At 45.4% G+C, this 26,990-nt stretch overlaps 2 protein-coding genes across 2 annotated transcripts; one reads left to right on the top strand and one right to left on the bottom strand.

Moving 5' to 3' along the window:
• Positions 1–2,563: 2,563 nt before the first annotated feature.
• On the top strand, positions 2,564–5,839 carry TUBB4B (tubulin beta 4B class IVb). Its single transcript, XM_054997358.1, has 4 exons — positions 2,564–2,713; positions 2,824–2,932; positions 3,738–3,848; positions 4,622–5,839. The coding sequence occupies exons 1-4, from the start codon at positions 2,657–2,659 to the stop codon at positions 5,680–5,682; spliced, it is 1,338 nt and encodes a 445-aa protein (XP_054853333.1). The 5' UTR covers positions 2,564–2,656; the 3' UTR covers positions 5,683–5,839.
• FAM166A (family with sequence similarity 166 member A) lies at positions 5,832–18,762 on the bottom strand. Its single transcript, XM_054997256.1, has 7 exons — positions 18,707–18,762; positions 16,706–16,920; positions 15,549–15,916; positions 13,234–13,351; positions 11,049–11,143; positions 8,266–8,383; positions 5,832–5,920 (listed from the first exon to the last, which is right to left on the bottom strand). Exons 1-7 carry the CDS (start codon positions 18,760–18,762, stop codon positions 5,832–5,834), a joined length of 1,059 nt encoding a protein of 352 aa, XP_054853231.1.
• Positions 18,763–26,990: the final 8,228 nt, after the last annotated feature.

The following is a 26,990-nucleotide window of genomic DNA, read 5'->3' as shown; positions in this document are numbered from 1 at the left end:
ACAAGCTTCCATGGCACAACAGGGATTCAAACCTGGGTTCCCCAGTTCCTAGCCCAAGGATCCTCAACCTTTTTGAGCATCTGGTTGCATCTGATATGGGATGGTGAGCACAAACATAAAATGGCTGCCACAGGAGGCAGAGCCAACTACTCAGAGAGCACTCAAGCGCAGGGGACAAGAGGGGTAATTTAAGAAATACTCTGAGAAAAGAGGAGTGAAAAGAAAAAAAATACAAAGCTATGGTGATGTGACATTGCCAGTTCTGGGAAGCGAAATTCCTGGGGATTTGGGCATGGAGCCTGTGAAGGGGCCTCAGTAGTGTACAATGCTATCGACTCCACTTTCCAAAGCAGCCATTTTTCTTCATGGGAACTGACCCTGTCACTGTTGCAAAGAACTTGCTTTCTTTTTGTCTTGATGTGGTTTTTGCGCAAGTAACTACACCAATACGGAAAACATTGAAAGAGGAAAAGATTTTATTCCAGTAATAAAAGGGGGTACAGAGTTTCAAGCAAGTAAAAACACTCTGAGCCCTCCTTATAAATGGCGGGGAGGACCTTTCATACCTTGACTTTTAACAGGTCCCTCTCCCCTCCCACTAGGAGAGCAGGGTACCAGGTACTTACCTTGTGTCGGGCCTGAGGTTATTCTTTGCGCACAAAGCATGCATGCCCCGGGTAGAGTTGCCAGCTTTAGGTTGGGAAATTCCTGGAGATTTGGGGGGTGGAGCCTAGAGAGGATGGGATTTGGGGAGGAGAGGGGTATAATGCCACAAGGTCCACCCTCCGAAGCTGCCATTTCTCCTTGGGAACCAGTCTCTATGACCTGGAGATCAGTTGTAATCCCAGGAGATCTCCAGCTACCACCTGGAGGCTGGCAACCCTAGCCCTGGGGCTGACGTGGTGATGTCACTGCACCAGCCACATGATCGCTTCCATGCTCCACACAGGAACAATTCAGCCCATTTGGGGGCCTAAATCCCAAACGAAGCACAGGAATGCTCCTGCAACTGGCGCAACAACATCACAGTCAACATGCCCCCAGGGAACACGTGCACAGCATGTGTTCCCTGGGTGCCTGCCAGTAGCGGGCAACCTCTGGGGGGGGGGGTTTGCTCCCTCCTGCTGATTGCCCAGTGATCAGTGGACAAGGGGGCAAATTCCCAGGATGTTGGCACCTGGAAACCTTGGCCGTTTCCACACGACTTGCCGGCCTCCGGAACATTGTGCAAAACGCAGAAGATAGCGTCTTCTCACACAAAATCGCACCAGGAAGACGCTATCATCCGGGAGTTTTGCGCAACATTCCAGAGGCCAGTAAGTTGTGTGGAAACGGCCCTTATTTCTGAGACAAAGCCCACCTTTCTGAGACAAAAGGCCCATCCTCTCAGCTCTAAGTTAAACCTTCCCTTCTTATCTAGGTGGTTTCAACCCGCTGTTGTTTACTGCTTCTGGTCTTGCTGGTTAATCTATTCTCTGCAGTTACATTCAAGACCAGGCAATCAAGCTGCTTTGTATTTGGAGCTAGCAAGAAAAATGGCTGTGCTTTTGCTCACATCACATGGAAGTCAGTTGTAATTCTAGGAGCTATCCAGCCACCACCTGGAGGTTGGTAACTCTATGACATTCCTTGTGTGCCACAAGTTGGGAAATACTAAAGGAGAGGGGCAGATAATGAGATTTAGTCTTTAAAACTATTTTTGGAAGGGAAGCTCTCTCTTCCTTGTGCCTCTTGTATTTCTTGTGATGTCTAATGCTGAATCAGGCACCCATTTTCTTAAGTGTGCAACGATTTGTGTATACATATTTACAGATGTTACTAGGTCACCCTTGTGGCAGTAGAAGATCGTTGCCATGAGACTAGCTGTGCTAAGGCCGTTGCTATGGCTGCTTAGAGTATGTTTTGGGACCTTGGCTGGGTTTCCTAGCAGGCCTCTTTGGATATCATTGTGGTGTACTAGTCCCCATTGCTGTGTGAAGCCTTAGTTACGCGTCCCCCGTAACTAAGACATTAAGCAGTTACTCCAATCGCGTAAAGGCTCAAGGGCCTTAACGCTACAGAAACAGAATAGTAAGTGTTATGAATACGCTCTCCAGGTTACTAGCGGAGCTCAGCGGCGCGCACTAGGGCGCGGGTTTTTACTGCAGCCGTTACCAAGAGACCGTTCCCGCGCTCAGCCCTCCTCCTGTCCACCAAAGAAGGAGCCAATCGACATTCACTATCAATCATTCAAATCCGCCAACAAGGAAAATCGTTTTAAACGCCAGGCTAGTAGGGGGGGCGGAAACTGTAGCGGGCCAATAAAAGAAGAGTAGGTGGAGCAGCCGTTTAGTCGTCCGTTACAACGGACCAATGAAGAATTGAGAATGTGCTCGAGCCGAAAGTGTTCGGATTTTTTCCCCCTCTCATAGCAAGACCGGCAGCGCTTTTACCCAATCTGCGCCCTCGCTTCGCTGCAGGCGTCCAATAGACAGTAGAGGAGGTGGAGTGAGGCAGCAGCCGCGCGCGCAAGCTAGCAAAGCCCGCCTCCTTTCTTGCGTCTCTGTATATAAAGTGATGTCCGTTACCTTGACGCAGCTAGTATTCTACGCGCCGCCGCCGAGATTAGAGGAGACAGCTAAGAGCTCGGACGCCACCCGATCTTCCGCCCGCCATCATGAGAGAGATCGTGCATTTGCAGGCTGGCCAGTGCGGCAATCAGATCGGTGCTAAGGTGCGGGTTGGGCTGCGCGGGTGGGCGGGCTGAGGAGGGAGAGGCCTAGGCGAAGCCATGGTGATCATCTTTTGGTTTCCGGGTGTTCATTTTTCTCTTCTCGCCCCCAGTTCTGGGAGGTGATCTCGGACGAACATGGCATCGACCCCACCGGCACCTATCATGGTGACAGCGACCTGCAGCTCGAGCGAATCAACGTCTATTATAACGAGGCCACTGGTGAGGACCTTGTGGGAACGGGCTGTGCGGGCGGGCTCGGCTTGGCTCGCTTCCAGCCTCGCTTATTTTCTATGGTCCCGAAACCAATTTTGCTTTTCTTTGCTAAGTTATAGGCAAGAAAGCCTCTGAGCATGTATGGAGTGTTCTGTTTCGGATGGTTTTGCTGTTTATTGAACAGGCCTTGATCTCTTTGGTTGAGACCCGGTGCTTTTTTTCAGGTCTTTTTCTCCTGTCGGAATTAATTCTTGTTTTGAATGTAAAGCCGCGAATGCGGCGTCTCCATTTTATCTTTATTGATGCGTTTTGTAAAAGATGCATCTGGGTATCCGTAGGGTGCCCTGTTCCATGTCCGATTTTATAAAGTCTCATAAAAAAACAGATTTGGCCGTGGTTTGGGCTGAACATTTACTTTTTCCAATTCAGTGTCTGAGATAGACTCCGAGTGTGTGTGATCTATTGGCCAAGAATATTTCTGAGCCTGTTTGAAGGCTCCATATATATGATAGGAAATGGTGTAGGAAGGCTAGGAGGAGGAGCTGTGAAGCTAACTGCCTTTGGCAGTTGATGAGGTGATGAGAAGGTGCTGCTGATGGGACTGATGCCAACCAGGATATTAGCCCTTCAGCTCATTGGCCTGTTCTGTCTCTAGCCTCAGGAAACTCAGCTGGCTTCGGTGTTAAAAGTCCAAAGGTCCTCCTGCTGGTTTGGAAAGATTAGCTAGTGGCAGAAGCATACCCCAGTGGTTTCATGTTGAAAAGCTGAGCATTTTAATCAGGTTCTTTAATATTGCTGTCTTCTTCCACAGGCGGCAAGTATGTCCCTCGAGCTGTGCTGGTGGATCTGGAGCCCGGGACCATGGATTCAGTGCGCTCTGGTCCTTTTGGGCAGATCTTCCGCCCAGATAACTTTGTCTTCGGTGGGTGACATGTTGTCGTGGTGTTTGAGAACAGAATTGAAACACTGACCCTTAAACTTGTTTCTCCAATCCTAGTGGTGAGGAGAGCAAATATAAATTAGGGGTGGAGCTTGTGGCACTTAGAAGTATTTTGGTGTTTTACAAATCAGTGCAATTGTTAACTTTCTACGCTTTGCTTTATAATATTAATAAATGCCAGACAAGTCTAGAAAACAATTTGTAACACATACAAGTTACCTGATCTTGAAGATAATAAAAATGTTATTTAAAAAAAACTGGTTTGGAAGGACTGTCTTCGTGGACTTTGCATCATTGTCATACTTGTGAAAGTGATATGCACTAAAATTGCTTGCATTGTAAGCTATTGAATTGCCAGGGGATACAGTTTAAAGCTAACACTAGATTTGTGCCAGAGGGTGTGTTTAGCTTGGAAAGGAGGGTTGACTTGGCTATTAAGTTCTTAAACATTTGAGCCCTTCGTTTGCATGAGCAATTCAAGGGTGTGAACCAGGAGCTTGGTGATCTCAGACATGCTAATATGTACCCTGGTGGGGCTGAGATCATTCATGCAATTTGGAGCATAGCAACTGCCAAACCCAGGCTTGCGCTTCTGGACAATACCTGTCCAAGAAACTCTGAACGTGCATTTTCATGCAAATGAACAAGACAACCCTTGATTGCAGACAGGCATTACGTTAATTTTCATTTTTTGAAAATTTTGTTTTTGAAAAACAGTCCAGATTTATCTCTGCTAATGAGTGGCTTTTTTACAGGGCAAAGTGGAGCAGGCAACAACTGGGCCAAGGGCCACTACACAGAAGGTGCCGAACTGGTTGATTCAGTGCTTGATGTTGTAAGGAAAGAAGCAGAAAGCTGTGACTGTCTCCAGGGTTTCCAGCTCACACATTCCCTTGGGGGTGGCACTGGCTCTGGCATGGGCACCCTTTTAATCAGCAAGATCCGCGAAGAGTATCCAGACCGAATTATGAACACTTTCAGCGTGGTCCCCTCTCCCAAAGTGTCGGACACTGTGGTAGAGCCCTACAATGCCACTCTTTCGGTGCACCAGCTAGTAGAGAACACAGATGAAACCTACTGCATTGACAACGAAGCCCTCTATGATATTTGCTTCAGAACCCTCAAGCTAACAACTCCCACCTATGGCGACCTGAACCACTTGGTGTCAGCCACCATGAGTGGAGTGACCACTTGCCTGCGTTTCCCAGGGCAGCTGAATGCTGACCTGCGCAAACTGGCAGTCAACATGGTCCCCTTCCCCCGGCTGCATTTCTTCATGCCTGGCTTTGCCCCGCTCACCAGCCGTGGGAGCCAGCAGTACCGTGCCCTAACAGTGCCAGAGCTCACACAACAAATGTTTGATGCCAAGAATATGATGGCAGCTTGCGACCCGCGTCACGGGCGCTATCTCACAGTGGCTGCTGTCTTTAGGGGGCGCATGTCCATGAAAGAGGTGGATGAGCAGATGCTGAATGTGCAGAACAAGAACAGCAGCTACTTCGTGGAGTGGATCCCCAATAATGTGAAAACAGCTGTCTGTGACATCCCTCCCCGGGGCCTGAAAATGTCTGCCACCTTCATTGGTAACAGCACCGCTATCCAGGAGCTGTTTAAGCGCATCTCAGAGCAGTTCACAGCCATGTTCCGCCGAAAGGCCTTCTTGCACTGGTACACCGGGGAAGGCATGGATGAGATGGAGTTTACAGAGGCTGAAAGCAACATGAACGACCTGGTATCAGAGTATCAGCAGTACCAGGATGCTACAGCTGAGGAGGAGGGCGAGTTTGAAGAGGAAGCAGAGGAGGAGGCAGCCTAAGACCCTGCCCATTAACATCTGTAAATTATGTTTAAAGCTGTATGGACTTTATTCATTCCAAACTTGTTCTTGGTTTCTTTGTTCTGCACTTCCAGCTTTCTTCCTGATGTCATCTTCTGTCTGATGCTGTACAGACATTAAAAGCTTTTTCACGCTGCCTGTTGTCTCCGCAGTAGTTCATCGTAGTAAGCTTTCCGGGTACTGTTTCCAAAAGTTAGAGCGTAGTTGTGCCTGATGGCTGGAAAATGACATACTTGAGTCAGCTGTCTGTGTTCAGACTTGTTTTCATTAAACGTGCGATAACAGGACAAGATGCAAAGGTGTGTCTACTTGGCATTTTTAGTCGTTTGCCTGAGTTAAGGAATTTGGAAGTGAGGGTATGGCGCTCTGGGGTGCCTTTGTAAATATAGGCCACTGTGCCCCTAAGGTGCTTTACTGCAGAGAAGGCTGTTCCCTGTATGATCTACTCACATGGCTTCGCCTGTTTGGCATCTGCATGGGAATGCAGCACTGCTTTAGGTGCAGCTTGACAACCAAATTCTGATGTAGCAGAATGACACCTTCGAGGAGGCTGCTTACTGCATGAGTCATTGCTGTGGGCTTGGCTTCCTCCAGTCTGGGATAGTGATTTGTGTAGAAGGAAAATGAGCTGTGGGCATATTGTTACTGCTTTTAAGCAAAGCTCTGCTAAAGTTGCTTCTCCCAACTATAACAGGTGGGGGGAGATTGCTTTGGATATCCAGTGCATAGGAAACATTGGGTTGAATATTAATTATTCTAGGGTAAATAGGTTACCTTTAAGGGTTACAGCTGAGATGGTCTAAACTGTGGTGTGAAAGTAGTTTTAGGCTACTTGATACGGAGTACTGCTCTAAAAGAAAGCGATGTGGCCTATTGCCAGCGTGTGTATTGTCCAGGAGTTGACAATCTGTGGGACCTGTTTTGCCTGCTGAAATACTGTGCTGTTCCTTGACAAAAAAGATGGGAGGGGTGCTTGTCATAGGGCTATTGTTGCCTAAAATAGAGATGCTAAAAAAAACCTGAGCTTTTTGCTTGGCTTTTGTTTGCTCTGTGTTAAAACTTCAGTGCTTGCAACTGTCAAGCATCAAAAACACCACTTCAGAAAATGCCATGCATTTTTACAGGTTTGACATTGACATGAAAGGGACAAGTTAAATTTCCAACCCACCCCTTCACTTGAAAAGAAACATCTACCTGCCCCTTTTTATATAAACTTTGACAGAACAAATGCAGAGTACTTTATCAGTCTTCTATGCAGGTCTTTAGGTTTCTATAAAATACCAGGTGCCTTGAAAAAATAGCTTGCCACAACCTGGAGTTGGATTTCTAAAGGGACTCTTGCTAATAGGATTCTGCTGTTAGTGGAAGAGGATTTTTCTGTCCACCTCATGGCCAAGGCTAGCCTGAGATCTTGGAAACTAAGCAGGGTCAGTCTTGATTAGTACTCGGATGGGTGGGACCATTCAGGGTGGTTATGCAGGGGCAGGCAATGGCAGACCACCTCTGAATGTCTCTTGATAGCACTTTCCACCATCCCCCATGAATTGAGCTACCTTCTTTCACGAACAGTAATTTTGGAGCTAGATTGCCACTGGCTAATGAAGGAAAATCTAGACATTAGGAATATTGCCAAGGGTGTGCAGTGCCTTCTCAAAGCAGTATAGGGCCTAAAAAATCCAGAAGAACTGTTGACAGCCTTGGTTGTAAAATCCACTTGCTGATAAGTTGAACTGTAGTTTGGCGGGGGGGGGGGCTATCTTGAAGGCAGTTCTTGTCATTTTTGGTATTTTTAAGCATTAAGCCATATGGCTGGTGGGTGTCTACACTGGTAATGCTTTAAGGACTTAGCATTTTATTACAGTGTCAGCTTTTATGACCTAGAGAGCCCCTTTCTCAGCTGCTAGCTTCCAAAGAAGTGAGCTGTACTTCACAAAAGTTTGCTGGAATAAAATAGTCCTTAGAGTGCCAAAAGGCACCTTTTACTTATTTACATCATTTATACCCCACCTTTCTCCACAATGGAGATCCAGTGTGGTTTACATAATTCCTCCATTTTATCCTCACAATGACCCAGTGAGGGAGGTTAGGCTTAGTATGTGACAGGTCAGCCAGCAAACTTCCATGGCAGAGAGGATTTGAACCTGGGTCTCCCAGATCCTAGGCCAGCACTCTACCGTGCTGGCTCTCCTTGGTGTTGCTGCAAGAGATTAACAGTCAACCTTATAAAATTATATGTAGGTTGGCCTTCCTGTCGCAGAGGGGGAACCTATTTGATCCCCAAAGATGACAGGGAAAATGGAATTTTCCCTATATTTTGGAAGCACCTACTGGCGACCTGGTACATCTGGTCTTCTGATAGGTTCTTTTGGGAGAAGGTCATACCTGTTTCCCTGTTGCTTCCACAGCCAGTGACTTAGCCGAACTTTCCCCTTGGCTTTCTATAGCCAGAGGACAGCATCTTTTCACAAGGAGTGATCAGGGACAGATTATTGCAATAGATGTTCTGAACAAAGTGGGTTGGGGTTTTTATGACTTGGCTGGATGTGCTGGTTGCTGACTTACTTGGCACAAACCCAGTGTAGAAAGGAATCAGGCCTTGGCTGCTGTAAATCTTGGTATTGGGCCAATAGGTGCGGGGCAATCGCTTGCCAAAGCTGTACAGCGGGCATCTCATCTTTTCCTGTGAAAGGACAAATGATACATCTGATGGAAAGAAGTGGCAAGTTTTGCCTTGGTAGGCAATAGCTGCTGGGTTTGGCCCCAGTAACCTCAAGAGGTTGGGGCTAAATTATAAGGGGAGGGGGGTGCATGTGCACAGCAAAGTCTTGACTTCCACAAATCTCCATCAGAGCTGCTGTAGCATAGTGGTTAAGTGGCTGGGCTCTGAACCAGTATTCTGCTGGTTGAACTCCCACTACTGCCATGAACTCTGCAAGTAGGCTTGCATAAGCCACTCCTCTCAGCCCCAGCTGTATTGTAGGGATAATAACACTGACTTTGTTAACAGCTCTGAGTGTGGCACTAATCTGGCCGGAAGAACAGTGTATAAGCATACAGTTGTTAATGCTGTGAGAGAAACAGGATTGCTTCTGTATGAACAAACTTAACTTCAGGTGTTTTCTAATTACGTTCTACCCAGACCTGGTCAGTGAGTGGTGTCTTTGCTTTTTAGCATTTGTATTAAAGGAGTTCAGTTGTCAATTAAGTGTTAATTCCTCATAATGCACTTGAAGAACACGAGAGACCTGCTGCATCAGGTCTGCCTGAGATTTGATCCTTCCAGCATCCCCTTTCCCAAGTGGCTAGCTAGCTGCCATGGGAAAATGCTCGAGCAGGCCATAAAGGCCAGAACCTACCCTTGCCCACAGCAACAGGCAGTCGGAGGCGCATGGCCTCTGAAGTGCGAGGTCTCCTTAGCCTTTGCAGATTAGCAATGGAAGGCCCTGGGGTTAAAATTGGCCCAATTTCCAATAAGTATGTGCAGAGAATGTTAGCTTGGCTAGGTGGGGAGACCGTCTCCTAGTAGTCCTCCAGTAAACCTTGTTAGTATTTGGTGCTGGATTCTGCCCCTCTGCTGCTGAGCTTAATTTGCATGTGCTGCAGTAAGAATAGATTTCCTTGGGTTGGAGAACATTATGTAACACTAAGCAAATGTTGTATTAACATTTTCAGAAATGCATGCAGAGAGAGGCGGGGTGGGGGTAAAATCTTGCTCTGCTCTTCCTGCAATTCCTGGTGCTTGGGAGATCTGAAGCCCTTTAACAATCCAAGTTTCTGTTGACTGTTAGGTGTCATGATGCATAACCAGTTGCCATTCCCTTAACCAGTTTCCTAGTTTGCATACAATGTTAAGATGGAATCTGATGGAGTCTCCAGTCTGGCACTTAATTTGCATTAGTTGGTTATTAATGGTGAATGCGATCATGCTTTCCACAGTGTGGGACAGAACATTAATGTGATCTCAGAAGGAAAAGGTCTATAAACATACTAAAGGAGGCTGCCTACTGTATATCTGTATGATTTACTGTTCTCTGGTGTCATAATCCTCTGAAGGGCAGAAGAGTTCCACACCTGCTGAGATTCAAGGAGCTACAGTTGCTCCTGACACACACACAGCAGAACATCCCCTCTCCCTCCAGAGATGCTGAATCTATGGGTTGCTGCTTCATTCAGAAAGCATCCAGGAGAAGCTCAAGGGATAGGGGTCCCCTCTGACTCCCAGTAATTTACTCTTCCGCACTAATAAGCCTGGGGGGGGGGGGGGAATTATATATCTCCAACTTTCAATTCAGAGGAGTCATCATCAGCAACCAATGCAAAAAGTTTTACAGTGTATAAAAGATGGGAAGAGGTGTCCCAAGGTTACAAAATCTGCCGAGGAAATTTCACCAACTTTTAAAAATGAATTGGTAGGTAGGGGAGGAGCTGCACTTCCAATTTCCTGCAGTCCTAAAAGTGAAAGAGAGGAACTAACATTTCATGGTCTAGTTATGTGAATGCAGGGATGGGCAACGATGCCAAGCTCATTCCACTGGTTAATCAGTCACTTTTCTGCTTGTCAACAGGCAAAGAGATAAGGGCTCTTACCACACTTTCAAAGCCAGCAACCCCTCTTAAATCTGCCAATCTGTCGTCATTGCCTTTTCTTTGCAGCTTGCCTTACTATATTTAGATACCACAAGCTCCAGAGTTGGTTTTGGAGTTAGTTTCCAAAATAAAATTGCACTGAACAATAAATCACAGATACGAGACAAATAGGGCTTTGTTCTGACAGCATATAAAGCAGCCTTAAAACTTTAGCCAAGGCTGAGTAGCAGACAATTCAATTTTAAAATACCAAGTTCAGTGAAGCATCCTAGGATAATAGTAATCAAATTCCAAACATTTGCAAGAGCTGAAGCCTTAAAAACCACCAACATCATTTAATGGAGACGAGAGAGCTTTTAAAAAGAGCCACGGCCAGAAGGTCAGACCTCAGGTTGCAGGACCAGCCCCTGTCCAATTAATAGTTGCTTGTTCTTGATTTATTGGTTGTCTTTATGGCCTGCTTTTCAACCATATGAGCCTTCTCCTGCGTGCCTCCCTCTGAGGAAAAGCAAAAATGGAGCGTTGGTTCAGGCGGTAGTCTTCAGGCTCAACATCTAGCTGTGTGATGAGAGCAGCAGGGACAAACCACTCCCTTCAGGAACATCTCGTTCAAAACGCCTTTTGTACTTGGGCTGACCAATTGCAGGATTTGAGGAGGGGGGATATAAAACTAGGTCTTGCTCTACCCAACGTTATGCTACAAAGTAATTGTCCCATCAGGGTACCACCTACCCCCATCTACTTGTGATCTGCTTTACCTGATTACAATCAAACTCATTCATAGCATCTTTGACTCCCTTCAGGTAGTTGACGCCCATAATCCAGGTGAACCGGGGGACGAAGCCAGTGTATCCTGAGGAGGAAGAAGAGAGTTTTGGTGCAAGACCAAGAGGATTTGGGGCTAGGAAATTTGCCAACTCTGGGCTCCAAAAATAATTAGGCAAAAATAATAGAACTGGCCTTAGAGGGCCAGAGGACTACTAAATGGGCCTGGGGTCCAGTGTGCAACCAAACCTGCAGCTATGACAGCCAAGTTTGATTAGCCTGAGTAACTGACTTCCATCGCGTGCTACACAGAAGTGAGACTTCCTGGGGCGCAGAGATAAGCTTTGCACTCCAACTGCTAATGGCTGGAATAATACAAGGCTCAGAGAACCTTCCAACATAGTAAGATACCTGCTGCATCTCTGCACGGTTTGCTACCCTGGCCTGGCTTCCCACCAATCATCCTTTAGTGCATGAGGAGATATTTCCGCAGTATGTGTGACTGGATTAATAAATCCAGGTGCAGAGATGTAACAAAATTTACCTGCACACAGAAAAGAATGCCGGCTGCATCTATGCCGGAGTCGTTGCTCCCATTGGCATCTGGGATGGATGATTCTGCTTTGTCTAGGATGTAATTGGATCATAAAACTACTCATGATTTAGCAGAATATGCCATCCTAAAAGAAGGTTCCCTGCTGCATCTATGAATGGGTTTCCTTTCTGACAGATGACCCAGAACAGCAACTCCTGCATAAACATAATGGGTGAGCTCCACTGGGGATAACGGGTAAACAGTATTTAGGGGGAAAATGTGCTTCTGCTTTTAATTCAGACGGGAAAGGAAACCTGGCATATTCTGTAAAAGTTTCACAAATGACCTGAGGATCTCTTTCATTAATAATTTCTTTCAAGGATTGTCTGGCCTCCATGATTTTCAGTCTCCCCTCCTACATGATCTTCAGGTGAAGGAGCAGCCCAAGAGGACTGAAGCGGGTGCGGCATGCCTGAAATAGATGAGGTCATTGCTAAGCTGCTCTCAGGTACAGAGGCTCAGGCCTGTGGCTGCCCTGCCATCTGCCCTTCGAGAGAGCACAGCTCCTTAAGTCTACGGGTGTGGCTGCACTTGCCCAGGAGACAGGACATGGGACTCTGCACATGCTCAAGAGCTGCTTTGAAAAGGAATGAAGAGGTGGAAAAATGTAAAATTTTATGGATACAGAATCTAGGAAATAACGTTGACTTAACACAATGGAGCAAAATATGGAAAATGAATGGAAAAATAACTAAATCTGTTGCGTTTAAAGAGAACTTATATAAGATGTTTTACAGGTGGTATCTAACACCGGATAGATTGCCAAAATGTATAAAAATGTGTCAAATAAATGTGGGAAATGTGGGAAACATACAGGGAATTTTTTTCATATGTGGTAGTCCTGTAAGGAGATGCATACGTATTGGATAATGGTGCATGACTTGATACAAACTGTGTTACACATTTCAATTGCTCTTAAACCAGAGAGTTTTTTGTTAAATTGTATACCGGACATAAACAAAGAACAGATGCATTTTACTATTCATGTAATAACTGCAGCTAGAATTTTATTTGCGTCCTACTGGCAACAACAAGCAATACCCAAACAGGAGGAACTAATAGAGAAGATAATGGAAACTGCAGAAATGGACAAATTAACTTCTATATTGAATGGACAAGTGGAAGAAGTTTTTTTACACCTTGGAATCCCTTTTATGAATGGATAAATAATAAATGTACAGAATAGAATCCAACAAGATGGCAATAATGTATGAATCAGAACTTAGAGTTCTGTTTCATAATCAAAAGTGTGGAATGCCTTTTCTATCTATGCATTCTTTTAATTTTACCCCTGTCCTTCCTCCATGGAACATAGAGAAGTCTACATATTTCTCCTTTCCTATTGGGCTCTCACAATAAACCTGCAAGGAAGGCTAGGCTGAGAATGTCACCTGGCAAGCTTCATATGAGAGTGGAAGCTCAAACCCAGGTCTCCCAGGACACAGGCCGATACACTGACCAATACTCCACTCTGGCTTTTGAAATGGGATGTAGTCACAAAGGGGAGGGGTGTGGCTAAAAGAGGCAGCCCTCCAAGTCCAAGAACTACAAGGACTTCTCCGTCTCTTCTTGTGCCCACATACCTGAGATGGCTTTGCGCTGGATGAGGTTGGGCATATCTAGCTTGGGGGTCCGTCCAAATCGGCTCACATCTACTGTCTCTGTCACCCGTGGAAGAGGCACTGCTTCAATCCTGGTTGGCTGAAAACCAAAGGCAAGAAGTCTGATACAGTTCTTATTGGGGCTGGGGGTGCACAAAGTAAGTCGTGTGTGGGCAAATTGCAGCCATAACTTGAAAGGTTGGCACAGAGGTGGAAAAAGATAGAAGAGTGTACCAATTAGAGCATTAGATTAGGATTTAGGAGATCCTGGTTCAGATCTCCACTGAATGACCTTGGACCAGTTACTCTCAGCCCCACTTACGTCACAGGGTTGTTGTGGATTAAATGGGGAGCTGGAGTTCCTTACATTTCTTGAAGGAAGGGTGGAATAAAACTGGATAGATAGATGGGGCCTGGCAGTCCATAGCCTGGCCAAAGGAAGATCTAGCCAGCCAATGTGACTCTGCTGACAAACCTTTGACTTTATAAAACCAGACGCTGGCCTTGCTACAGCTTGGAAAGGTAAGAAATAACGGATGGGATGCCAAAGATAATGAATGACATTTGGGCGAGTTAAGGAAAACAAATGATTTACTCATAACAGGTAAGTGCATATCAAGTGCTGTAAAAGGGAGAAATGGTATAAAACAGAGTGCTGCCTCACGCCTGTGTCAAGCAAAGCTTGCGGCTCAGTGAGAGGGCACCTGCTCTGCACTTAGAAAATCTTGGGTTCAGCCTCTGCCATCTCCAATGAAAGGCTCTTGAATCGTACATGCTAGGAAAACCCCTTTGTCTGCCTGAGACCCTGAAGAGCCGCTGCTAGTTGGGATGAACAGCCCTGGGCCTGCTTTGAATAAGGCAGCTTCACATATCAGCGTTTGCAGAAGTGTAAGTTAAAGTGTAAAAGGGACTGGTCAGGGGGATGCTGAACTCTTGCCTGCCGTATCCCTCCCCCCATAGCTTCTCCTCTTGCAGATTTACTCCCAGCCAGGCGCACTTGGAGTATTGGTAGGGTTGCCAAGCTCCAGGTGGAATCTGGCGGTCTCCCAGAATTACAACTGATCTCCAGATTACAGAGATCAGTTCCCCTGGAGAAAATGGCAGCTTCAGAGGGTGGGCTCTATAGCATTCCAACTTGCTAAGGTCCCTTCCCAAACCATGCCATCCCCAGACTTCCCTGCCCCAAATCTCCAGGAATTTCCCAACTCTGAGTTGGCAACCTTAGGTATTGGAGATGAGCAGGGAGACGCGTGGGGATGTGTGTGCGTGAGAGTTTCTCATTCACTCCACTTTTTGCATTTCACTTCTGCTTTGGGAGGTTGCCTTTACCAACTCTGGTCTGCCACCATCTCATTATTTTGGGCCCTTCCTGAGCATTGTCTTGAGAACAAGCTCAAGCCTGACTCCTTGTGTATGCAAGGGAGTGGGGGAAATTGTACATTGTCCTTGAGGGTTTTTCTGATTTCCAGTCAATGGTTCTAGAGAGAAAACTGTTTGTGTGGCTGGCAGAGCACAATGGAGCCAGGAGTGGGGGAGAGGGATGGTCCACTATCCTTTAGTTTCCCCATTTTCCTCTTCTTCCATTAAAGGGAATGGGCAATTCATTCATTCATATGGAGCAAAGGGAATGCTAACTGTAATTGTGGAGATTAGAGAGGAACAATGACCCCCATCTCAGATCCTGTTTGCGCAGGGGGTATGTGCTCAGCAGAGAAGCCCAGCCCTCTGCAAGTCAGATCATGCACAGGATCATCATAACTAACTTCTAAGGAGAACTTTCAGGGTATTATATGCCTCCTTGAGGGATACTCTAACTAGCCTGCAGCCCTCAAATGTGAACCACAAAAGTACAATAGATAGTACATCCTGGCTTCCTTATCAGCCGGCGGCTTGGGGTCCAAACTGATTTGTCCTAAATGGAAACCACATGTTGAGTGGGGCGTTTGCATAAATATTTTACCTCCACCTTTTGCACTGTCTCAATAGTGGTTCAAAGTGTCTTATGGATGCCACCAGAACACCTTAAAACAGAAATACAAAAACTAAAAGGACAGATCAATAGCCCAGAAAGACCTTTCTGCTGTGTATTCTCACATGTACATGTTCAATAGCCTTCAACAGCCTCTTTGAACAAGAAAGTTTTATAGTGCCTCCAGCCTATGCCAGAGCATGAATCCTCCTCCCCTCCTCTGGGAGGCTGTTCCAAGGAACAGGTGCAATGGCAGAGCAAGAATTTGCTCGAGTTCCGGCCTCCCTTACCAGTAGCTCTGGCTGTTCAGATGAGCTGCTACACATACCTGATCCGTTCCAGTGACAAAAGGGACACTCTTCCAGCCCTGGCCACACGATAAAGCAGCGTCTGTGTGGCAAGGCCCCCGGGTCTCCTCCTGCCCGCACACCAGTGGAATATCAGGGTGGCAAATCATTTTCCGGTCGCCCTGCTCTGATACCAGCTGTGTGCCAGCAGAGGCTGCAAATTGCCTCCATCCTGGTCCACATGACAGCCTGATGCCAGGGTGGCAGGGAGAGTATTTTCTCTGTTCAACCAGCTGCGTCAAATTGGCATTGGGTGAGGACTGCAGGGCATGTGGGAGCCCATCCCTTGGCATGGGGGGCCTGGGTTCTATGTCTGGAAGAGGAAAGTGACCTTGATAGGGAGCATGGCCTGAAAGACAAACAAACAAAAAATAATGTCCGCTAGTGTGAACAGGGCCTTGTCAGAAACTAGAGGAGGGGCTGGCTGAACATGACAATTTTATGTAGCTTGTTGGCTTGTGATAATCACAGTTTCATTTCAAAACAATCCAGCCTTTATTAAGCTAATCCTGTTGGTAGCTCAGGTCTCTTCCATGGCCCACCAGCATACATGAATACATTAATGAATACATTAATTTAATGAATACATTAATTAAACAGAATCTCAGAGAAAACATTCACAGAGGAGGGTGCCTGATGCATCTCTGAAAAGTAGCTAGCTCCAAGCAGTAAATCATGCAAACAGCATCCTCTAAGTGTAGATAATTCTGCAAAGGGAGGGATTGAATAATTCAACTTGCTCCTGATCCAGAGATGAAATTGCGTTGCCTGTCCTCAGGAGAATTCTTGTTGTATCTCTCCACTGCTTCTTCAGTTAGAAGTTTTATTTAGCTATCCTGGCTGGTAGCAGCTGATGGACTTCTCCATTAATTTGTTTGATCTCATTAAAGAGGATAGAGCAAAATGTGACTCGTTTATGCTCTTTTGAACTCTTTCTATGCCACCAAGGCCAAAATGAGCATCAAATGAGCATCCCTTTAGGCACGCTGCATTCATCTCGGGTGATCTTCTATTCCTAAGAGGATAGGCCAGGACAAGCATCTCTGGTTAGCCATAGGCCCTCTGCCCCACCATGCCAACCCCTGAGGCTGACTCTGGCATAGACCCCACTCCCTCCACAGTTTTACCAAGTCTCCACCTGTATATCCAGGGATGTAATTTTGGTACTGATCCATCATCTCATATGCAGGGATCCTCCTTTGGCTGAAATCCTCGATGAACTTTGGCTTGGTCAGTGGCGCCAGCACTGAGCAAGGACTTCTTTGGATCTCAGGGTCTGTCAGGAGTTGGCAGGTTGTTCTGCCATATGTCTTTCCAACCTGATAACGAATCTGAGGGTAAAACCCTGCATACCTTGAAACAAAACAGTAGATGAGAGAGGAAATTTACATCAATATTTATTATCTTTCAGAAAAGGAACATGAATGCTGGTGCACCATATATGTTTATCTTTGTGATTACTCACGAGATGTTCCTACCTGGAAATGTTCCTGGTCCAATTTGTTTTTGTGGAAGAAAGTGTCATGGGCCAGTCTGGGCTCAGTGAAAGTGAGGACTCCTCAGGAGGAGAGGAGCCTCGTGTAACCATCCCTGACTCAGACGATGCTGGTGATCAGGAAGAACAGCTGCTGGCTAATCAGAGTCCACCCTGCCGTGCTAAGAATAAACTGCACTTAAGAATTGCTTTGCCGTTTCTGTTGAGGGACTTTGGTGGCTTTGACTGTACCCCCTGATGAAATCGTGGGTAGATGAAACAAGCTAAATGAATTAATCTTGATGGCTGCTTGTTGGGGCGGGGCCATCCTGGGACCAGTCTGGTCCCTGGGAAACATCTGCCTAAGATCCTCTTTATACCAGAACTGCTTAAGAGGACCACTGTCCACCTTATTGTTTCCACGTTGCTTACTGCTACACTGTGGACGGTTTCTGGGCTACACGGACGTCTGAATTTTGGAAGACTTGAGAACCCACGGATTGATAGACTGACTTTATTTTCGGCGCCATGTGTTTCTTTTTTGGGAGGCTTGGTCTTGTGAAATTGACTAAGACTGGTCTCTGTACTTATTCTACTGAGATGGTTGTTTGTATTTATACGTAAAGCTACTTTTCACTGTCTCATTGTTCAGGATTATACTATTTTTCAATTTTGGTATCTATTGTAGTTTCACTGAATTGTTGGTCCCTGGGCTACTGTTGCGTGTTGGTTTGAGTTCTACCCTTAGGGCTGCCCTCAGTTTGTGTGTTTTGCCCATTTTTCTGGGCATAATTGACAGTGGTCGTTCTTTGCTTTAAGGCCCTCAATGGCTTTGGGCCGAGGTACTTGAAGGGCTGCCTCCTCCTATATTATCCAGCTTACCAGCAGATCTTCTTTACAAGCCCTATTTGCTGTGGTCGCTCCTGAAGAAGTGAAGTGGCATTTTCAGTGCTGGAAGCTCGCCTGTGGAATGCATGTCCTCCCCCTGAGGCTTGCCTGGCACTCCCCTTATCCTCTTTTAGGTGTCAGGGGAAATAATTTCTTTTCATCCAGGTTTTAACTAAAGGGTTTGATATTTTAATTGTTTTTACAATCTGCTTGTAGCCTGAGAGTTGTTGTTAGAATCTTTTAGGTTACTAGATCTTTTAAATTCTGTGTTTTTATTGAGCAGGTTTTTAATGGCTTCATTTTATGTTTTTTATGATCTTATCTTGTTTTATTTTGTGAGCTGCCTTGAACATGTCTCTAAAGAGGCAGCCTGTAAATGTTTTAAATAAAAGTGCTATAAAAGTTTCAGAAACTTCTACATTGTTTTGAGCCAGGGTGTTTACACTAAAATACACTAGCTTTATTCTTTGGGATTCTATTTTGTTTTTGATAATCCAGGAAATGTGTTTTTATAGTGTTAATTTTCCATTGTAAGCCTAGGGACTCCATATATAAAGGCAGGGTTAAAATGTTTTAAATCAAAGCAAAGGTATACTGCAACTGTACGTGAGAACTCCACTCAGCTACCAAAATTTCACTGTAATGTAGAAGTCATGTAAATCATTCTCCAGTTTGTTTTTACCACACTAGAGGAAATGCTGCACTTCATCTGAGCCTTCAGTGTTCTGTGTGATACTTATTTGGCATCTGAATGCGTAGAGGAGTATGATGACTTACCCAGGAACGTAGTATGGTTCTCGGGGAAAGAAATTACACCTCTGAGACGCTGTCATTGTAGACCAGTATCTCTGGTTTGGCTCCTCAGTTTACCAGAGCATGAAATGGCTAGCTTAAAACTGCTTTGTTACCAGGGAAACCATTGTGAAGGGTATCCTCAGCAACATCACTATGTAACTTTCATATCTTAAATATTTTGATTGACAGGTATATGGTAGGCAAAAATAGAGCAGGTAAAGATTTCCCCAGCTGGGAAAAACTGAACCAGTTGGATCTTTGACGGTGCTTGTTAAATGCACAGAGAGTCTGTCCTTCTGAGCTCCTTTGAAGAAGAGTGGAATAAAAATGGAAACAAATGAGGATGATAACTTTGCCTCTTTGTAGGTCTTACGTGGTCAAGACACCACGGCCCTCCCAGCAGGGCTTAAATTAAACTTTTTTTTTTTTGCTAACCAACATCTCTGAGTCTATTTTCTGTGCCGGGAGAGTACCTCTGAGCATGCAGAGACTGCATTCGCCTTCACCACTGAATAGCCACAGCCCATTGATACCTGTCTAGGATTCAGATGGGATTTGGTGAAGGCAGTTATGAAAGTTCATACTGTAAACACAAAACATAAGAACACCAAAGGTCCACTGAGTCCAGCACCATTTCCAATAGTAGATGTCCATAATAAGCATGGCATGAAGGCAATAACCCAGGGTTGCCAGCTCCAGAAGATTTGGGGGTGCAGCCTGGAAATGGTGAGGTTTGAGAAGGGGGGGACATCAGGCGGGGCGGGGGGCCTCGGGGGGAGCGGCGCAGCCGCGACCCCCGGGGGCCCCCGGCCCGCCGCAGGCGGGGCGGGGGGCCTCGGGGGGAGCGGCGCAGCCGCGACCCCCGGGGGCCCCCGGCCCGCCGCAGGCGGGGCGGGGGGCCTCGGGGGGAGCGGCGCAGCCGCGACCCCCGGGGGCCCCCGGCCCGCCGCAGGCGGGGCGGGGGGCCTCGGGGGGAGCGGCGCAGCCGCGACCCCCGGGGGCCCCCGGCCCGCCGCAGGCGGGGCGGGGGGCCTCGGGGGGAGCGGCGCAGCCGCGACCCCCGGGGGCCTGGCTGTCTTCGTCTTCGTCTTCGTCTTCGTCTTCGTCTTCGTCTTCGTCTTCGTCTTCGTCTTCGTCTTCGTCTTCGTCTTCGTCTTCGTCTTCGTCTTCGTCTTCGTCTTCGCCCCTCGCCCCTCGCCCCTCGCCCCTCGCCCCTCGCCCCTCGCCCCTCGCCCCTCGCCCCTCGCCCCTCGCCCCTCGCCCCTCGCCCCTCGCCCCTCGCCCCTCGCCGGGAGGATGGGGAATTTTATTTTTGGCAACCTCTTCTACAAGCAAAACTTTTGTGGTACAAAGTTGTAATGTTATAAAATGGTAAAAACTTCATAAAATTGTAAATTTACTAACAATCCATCTCAAATAAGTATATAGATAATTCAAACAGTATTGCTTCTATAATCATATTAGGCATAAATATTGAACATAACTTTTAAACATTAAGTAAAAAGTATTAAATACTCGGTAGAGATGGGTTGAAGGTTTTATCTTAAATCCTGAACAGCTTGAAACCTTCAAGTGAGAACTGAAAACACGTTTCTCTGTTTTAGAGAAACTGTTTTTCAGTACAAAATATATGGGATGTATGTTTTTGTTGCACTCTCCCAACCAGGAGACAGACTCCTCCTAAGAGTTTAATGGCTTCTTTCATTAACAAACACTAGTTGTTTTCATTAAGTGAGGTATCAAAATATAAATGTTCATTTAAATGAAACAGAAAAATAGAACAGATGAACACAACAAGAATTAAGTTTCCTAACATTTCTTAATGAAATCTAACTCAGTCAGATTAACGATGAAATGCATTCAAGTTACCGTAGCACATATTACAAGGGTAAGTTTCCTGCCTAGATCTTCATGAGATTTCTTTTGGCCAAAACCCTGATCTGCTATTTGGATTACCATTTTTATATATTATCTTATGCAGAAATCTAACATCTTTTCATATGATAACAGATAAATATCAAACCACTATTTACTATTTCCAATCATGTGACATTCTACCTAGCCAAAAGTACCACTATGCCCAGCTGCAAGATAAGAGATATGGATAGTAAAAATGACAGGAAAAGTTACATGACCAGATCATCCTTGGTCTCTGCTAACAGTTACAGAACATGTATTTGATACTGTTCACTATTTTTAATCGGCTGTCAAAGATAAAGAAGCACCAGTTATACACTATACTAGAAAAAGAACTACAGTGAAGTTCATACAGCGTTATTTAGAATGCATATGTTTCACTAAGTATGTGTTCTAAACCATAATCAGCAGTCTACTGGTTTGAATCCCACTACTGACATGAGCTCAGTAGGTGGCCTTGGGTCAGCCACTCCTCTCAGCCCCAGCTCCATTGTGGGGATAAGAATAACACTAACTTGTTCACTGCTCTGGGTGAGGCGCTAATATGTGTAAAAGAGTGGTATATAAGCACAGTTATTATTATTATTTATATTTCCATGACACCATCCCTTGACCTGTGAAATTAAGTATTTTGATAAATATGAAAGTGATACAAAATATAAATGCATTGCATAATGTTTGAGTGTACATATACAAACTTTAAAAATTGTATTGGATAATACTGCAAAGCATGATTACTGAGAAAGCTGCTTTCACTGCTTTCAGTGTGGAGAGCTGCTTGTAGATCAAAACAACCTGACGAGCTGTCTTCATGTAGAGTGCACTTGATTCTCTTGGCTTTCAATTCTGCTTTCGTTCAGCATGGGTAAATCAATGTGTCAGCAGTAAACATTTGTATCACTCCTCTCTGAATGACCTTTTAAATTTTACTCTCTATCGTGTCAAAGCAATTAAAATTAACAATACAGTTACTAAGCTGCTAAGATCAATTAATGGCTCTTAGGCTTTATTTATTGATCTAGTGACATCTTCAAAACCCACTGGTAACAGACTATACATACTTCTCTTCTATCCACAATATATACACAAGGATTGATTACATATTCTTATCTTCTAAATTACATATTTAAATGATATATTCTTATCTCCTAAATTAATTAGTCAAACTCTTACATCAAGGATTGGTGACAAGTTGTGGACAGACTATGCTTGGACAGAATGTACACTGAGAATAAATGACATCAAACAAATTGGAAACTAAATAAATCACTTTTATTTAACAAATAAATTTCTTCTGAAGTCTCCTTAGAAATTAAACAATAGAAACAAACTATGTGGCATTCCTCAAATCCACGTGTAGGATGCTATGGAAGTGGTACTTAGAGGGAAATTAATCTCCGTTGCCTCCTGTCATGAAGAGCAAAAAGAAAACATTAGAAATGAAATGATATCTAGAATAAGAAAACTAGAATATGAACACAAAAAAGGCCACCCAATCTATAAACTTACTTGCATAAAATTAGAGGGAAATACTCCTCACATTCTATACAAGCTATTAAAGGCACCCAGGAAAAACCCAAACTAATTCTGTAAAATTAGCCGATGTATTTGCTGAATACTACCAAACCATTTGTACATCAGACAATCCTGACACTAATTATATTTTAATTTTTTTATCATCACAGGAAATTTGGGAAAAAAACTCACAAGAACATAAACAATATCTGGACCAGCCAGTCACAACAGAAGATGTTACAGTCACTATCAAATCCTTGAAAAAAATAACAAAGCTTCAGACAGGGATGGATTCCCTGCCAAATTTTTACAAAAAAATACATTCACCTACTTTCAACTCCACTAACTGCCACATGCAGCTCTGTTATGATAGGAGGTAGCATCCCTCTATCTTGGTAAGAGGCTGAAATAGTAGTTACTCCAAAAAAGGACAACGATATTACAAATACTAAATCTTCTCAACCAATACCCTTACTGAATCAAGACCAAAAGATCTTTACAAGCATATTTGCCAAAACATTGTCTAAATTTAAATAACCAACTACATTCACCTTGACCAGACTGGCTTTATGCCAATAAGGAATCTTTTTGACAATACACGTAATACTTTAACTATAATTAATTTCTGTGTAGCATACAAAACCCCTGCATTACTTCTGACCTTTGATATAGAGAAGGCATTAGATTAAGTGGAAATACCATATCTAAAACTTTTACTTCAAAAAATGGGTTTTGGCGACCAATTCTAAAATGCCATTAATGCTCTTTATCTTTCTCCAAAAGCTACAGTTAGGACTAACAATGTACATTCGATAGATATCCATATAGCAAGGGGAACTAGACAAGGCTGTCCCCTTTCCCCATTTCTGTTTGCCATAACTATAGACAGGGCCGGTGCTACCATTAGACCAACTACGCAGCCGCCTTAGGCACAGACCTCAAGAGGGGCATAGTTTTATACAGATTACTTTCTTGAAAAAAATGCAACTGAGAAAACCTATTGAGCACCCCCTAAATGGTCCTGTCCACAGACATCAAGCAGCTCAAAAGCTCACCGTAACTTTATTTATTTATTTATTTATTTATTTATTTGATGTATACTCTGCCCTCCCCACAGATGGGCTACGGGTGGCTAACAAAATTAAAAAATACCTTAAAATCACAGAAACATAAAATCAATAATATATTTTTTAAAATGATTAAAATAGCCCAGGAGCAGGCTATTTAAACAAATATTGGGAGTCCGTATACAGGCATGGCAGATGGCTGAGGGCAGCTCCGGAAGAAATGGTGGTCTTAGATGGAAGAAGAAGGACACTCGCTGGCACTCAGCCAAAGGCCCAGCAGAACATCTCCGTTTTACAAGTACTGCAAAACTGTAACAGGTCCCACAGGGTCCAGATCTCCAGCGGGAGAGCATTCCACCAGGCCAGGGCCAGGGCAGAAAAAGCACTCGCCCTGGTTGAGGCCAGATGGATATCCTTTGGGCCAGGGACCACCAGGAGTTGCTTGTCTGCAGAGCACAACACCCTGCAGGGGACGTAATGGAAGAGGCGGTCCCGCAGGTATGGAGGTCCCAGTCCACGAAGGGCTTTAAATACCAAGGTTAACACCTTGAACTGGATCTGGAACTCCACTGGCAGCCAGTGCAGCTGGCACAGCACATGATGAATGTGCGCTTGGATGGGCGTTCCGGTAAGGATGCGTGCCGCTGCATTCTGGATCAGCTGTAATTTCCAGGTCAGGCCCAAGGGCAGTCCAGGATAGAGTGAGTTGCAGTAGTCTAGCCTGGAGGTGACCATTGCATGGATTACTGTGGCCAGGTCCTGTGGTGAAAGATAGGGCGGCAGTTGCCTGCCCTGTCAAAGATGGAAAAAGGCAGACCTGGCAACAGTCATGACCTGGGCCTCCATTGAAAGTGTAGCATCCAAGGTCACACCCAGACTCCTCACCATCAGCGAAGGTTTCAATTGTACCCCATCAATGGCTGGGAGCCGGTTCCCAGCTCGATTGCCCCATGATCCAGACACAGAACCTCTGTCTTCAGGGGATTCAATTTCAGGCAACTCTGATGTAACCATACCGTCACAGCCTCAAGACCCTTGACCAAGGAATCCAAAGCAAGATCGGACTGGCCATCTGTAATGATTCCAAGTAAATGTATCTTTAAATGCTTGATGAGATAGGTGAAGAGTGGGGGGTGAAGGAGATGGATGAGTGAGTGATATGATTGGTTGAGGACTGAGAGGGTGGGCGGAGTGAATGCAGTTTGAGACTGAGAGTAGAGAGAAAATTTTTAGTCAGAAGAAAACAGGCTAGCTGTGTGCTGCCTGAATATGTTGAAGTGTTTATGAGAGAAATATAACCTGTGTGGAACCTGAACTGAGCATGTTTGTGAAAGGACACTCAGTCAGGGAAAGAGAGGCCAGCTGTGTGAATGAGAGTAAATGAAGTAACTTTAAGAACCGAGAACTACGTTTATGAAACCGATACGCTTCTTGACTAAATAAAAGTTTATTTTTGTTTTGTTATATCCCAGTATAGCTGTTATTGCTATATCCCATTCCTATCTTCAGGGCCACATAGAACCACGAAGGAGCCTGACGCTTAGGAACGTTACCAAAGGGAAAATTTAAATAAAATATCTTGGAATAAAATATTCCTGGTGGCAGCAGACTACCCAGAGGGTTAAGGGATAGATTAAAAGAAAAATCTACCCTAAAGAAAGTAAAAGTCATAACACCATGCATCAGCAGATAGAGCTGAGTGTCATCCACATACCGGTGACAACCTAGCCCAAAGCTGTGGGCTAACCGGGCAAGGGGGCACATATAGATGTTAAATAGCATCGGGGAAAGAATCGTCCCCTGAGGGATGCCACATACCAAAGAATGGTAAGCAGACATCTGTTTCCCGAGTGCCACCCTCTGTCCTAGATTGTGAAGGAAGGAGTTCAGCCATTGCAGGGCTGTTCCACGAATCCCCACATCGGCAAGGCAGTGGGTCAGAAGATTATGATTGACCATGTCAAATGCTGCTGTAAGATCTAAAAGTATCAGCAGTGCTGACCCTCTCCGGTCCAGGTGTCGCCGCAGATCATCTGTGAGGGCAACCAGAGCTATCTCTGTACCATGGCCAGGCCTGAAGCTGGACTGGAATGGATCCAGGATAGAGGCATCACCCAGGTATACCTGCAGCTGTTCCACTACTGCCCTCTCAATTACCTTACCCAGGAATGGAATATTTGAAACTGGGTGATAATTGGCTGGATCAGCAGGATCCAGTGATGGGTTCTTTAATAAGGACTGCACCACTGCCTCTTTCAGTGAGTCTGGAAAAAACCCAGAACTCAGAGAAAGATTAATGATGTCAGCTAATGGTGCCCAAATCCCATCACCATCACTTTTCACCAGCCATGATGGCCATGGGTCCAGTGGGCACATGGTAGGTTTCACAGCATGCAGGACCCTGCCCACCTCCTCCTGGGAGAGTGGCCTGAATTGATCTAATATCAACCCTGAGGACAACCAAGGGGCCTCCAGTACATATACTGCATCAACTGTGGTGGACAGATCCCGGCAGAGTGACAAGATCTTATCCGCAAAATAGTCTCCAAAAGCCTCACAGCTTATTACCGAATTTACATTTTTATTTGTCCCATGCGTGAGGGACGTTAAAGACCAAATCACTCTGAAGAGATGTGCCGGGCGAGAACTAGTGGACGCAGTGGAAGCTGCATAGTAGTCTCTCTTTGCAGCTTTCAGTGCCATCTCATAGGCCTTCATAAACGTCCTCTAAAATGTTCTTGTCATTTCATCATGAAGTCGCCGCCACACTCGCTCTAGCCGTCTCAGCTCCCATTTGATTTGTTGTACCTCATCAGTATACCAAGAAGCTACTCTAGTTCGGGGGCGGAGAGAGCGACGGGGAGCGATCTCATCAATAGCTTCAGAGAAACGGGCATTCCAGTCCTCTATCAGCTCATCCAATGAGCCACCAGGGGGCATCGGATCCTGCAGAGCGTTCTGCAATTCAATTGGATCCATTTGACTCCACGGGCGAGCATAAATCAGCTTGTTGCCCAAGCAGGAGGGGGTCATGGTGCCCAGACAAGCCCTCAGGATGAGATGGTCTGACCATGGCACTGCTATAGCTTCATCCAGATCCACCTGTATCCCGAACCCAAAGATCAAATCCAGTGTGTGTCCTGCTCGATGTGTGGGCATTGATACAAACTGGGAGAGTCCTAATGCTGCCATGGAGGCTATCATGTCCATGGCCTGTGAAAAGGTAGCATCATCAGCATAGACACTGATGTCCCCTAAGACTAGAAGCCTGGGGTACTCCAAGGCCCAGCCAGCCACCGTCTCTAACAGGTCTGGCACAGCATCTGCTGGTGCGCTGGGCAATCGGTATGCCAGACAGATGGCTATACTCTCCTCGGCATCCCACACCAGGCCCACACAATCAATGCCAGCAATCTTTGGCAAGGGGAGCAGCCTGATGGAGAAAGACTCTCGAATGAGCACCTCTACCCCAACAAGACATTTCCCAATATGTAAAACAAATATGAGAAACCTGTACCATAAATGTGTTGGAATATATGTGTGTTGCAAGGTCTGAGATTCAGTCATTATGGGGTTAATGTGTTTACCTACCATGCTATCGTTTAGATTGACCTGGAGGGGAACCTGGCTCAAAGCCAATAATCTGCAAGCCCAGAAAACTTGAGAGTGTTTGTAAACTGTTATTGGTCAACAGGTCAGGTGATTTTCTTTCAGGGTCAAGAAGACAGAGGAATAAGAAGATTCTCCATTCAGTTATCCCAGCTCTT

Source organism: Eublepharis macularius, chromosome 14, assembly GCF_028583425.1.
Source record: "Eublepharis macularius isolate TG4126 chromosome 14, MPM_Emac_v1.0, whole genome shotgun sequence".
Lineage (NCBI taxonomy): Eukaryota > Metazoa > Chordata > Lepidosauria > Squamata > Eublepharidae > Eublepharis > Eublepharis macularius.
This window is presented reverse-complemented; position numbering and strand designations above follow the sequence as displayed.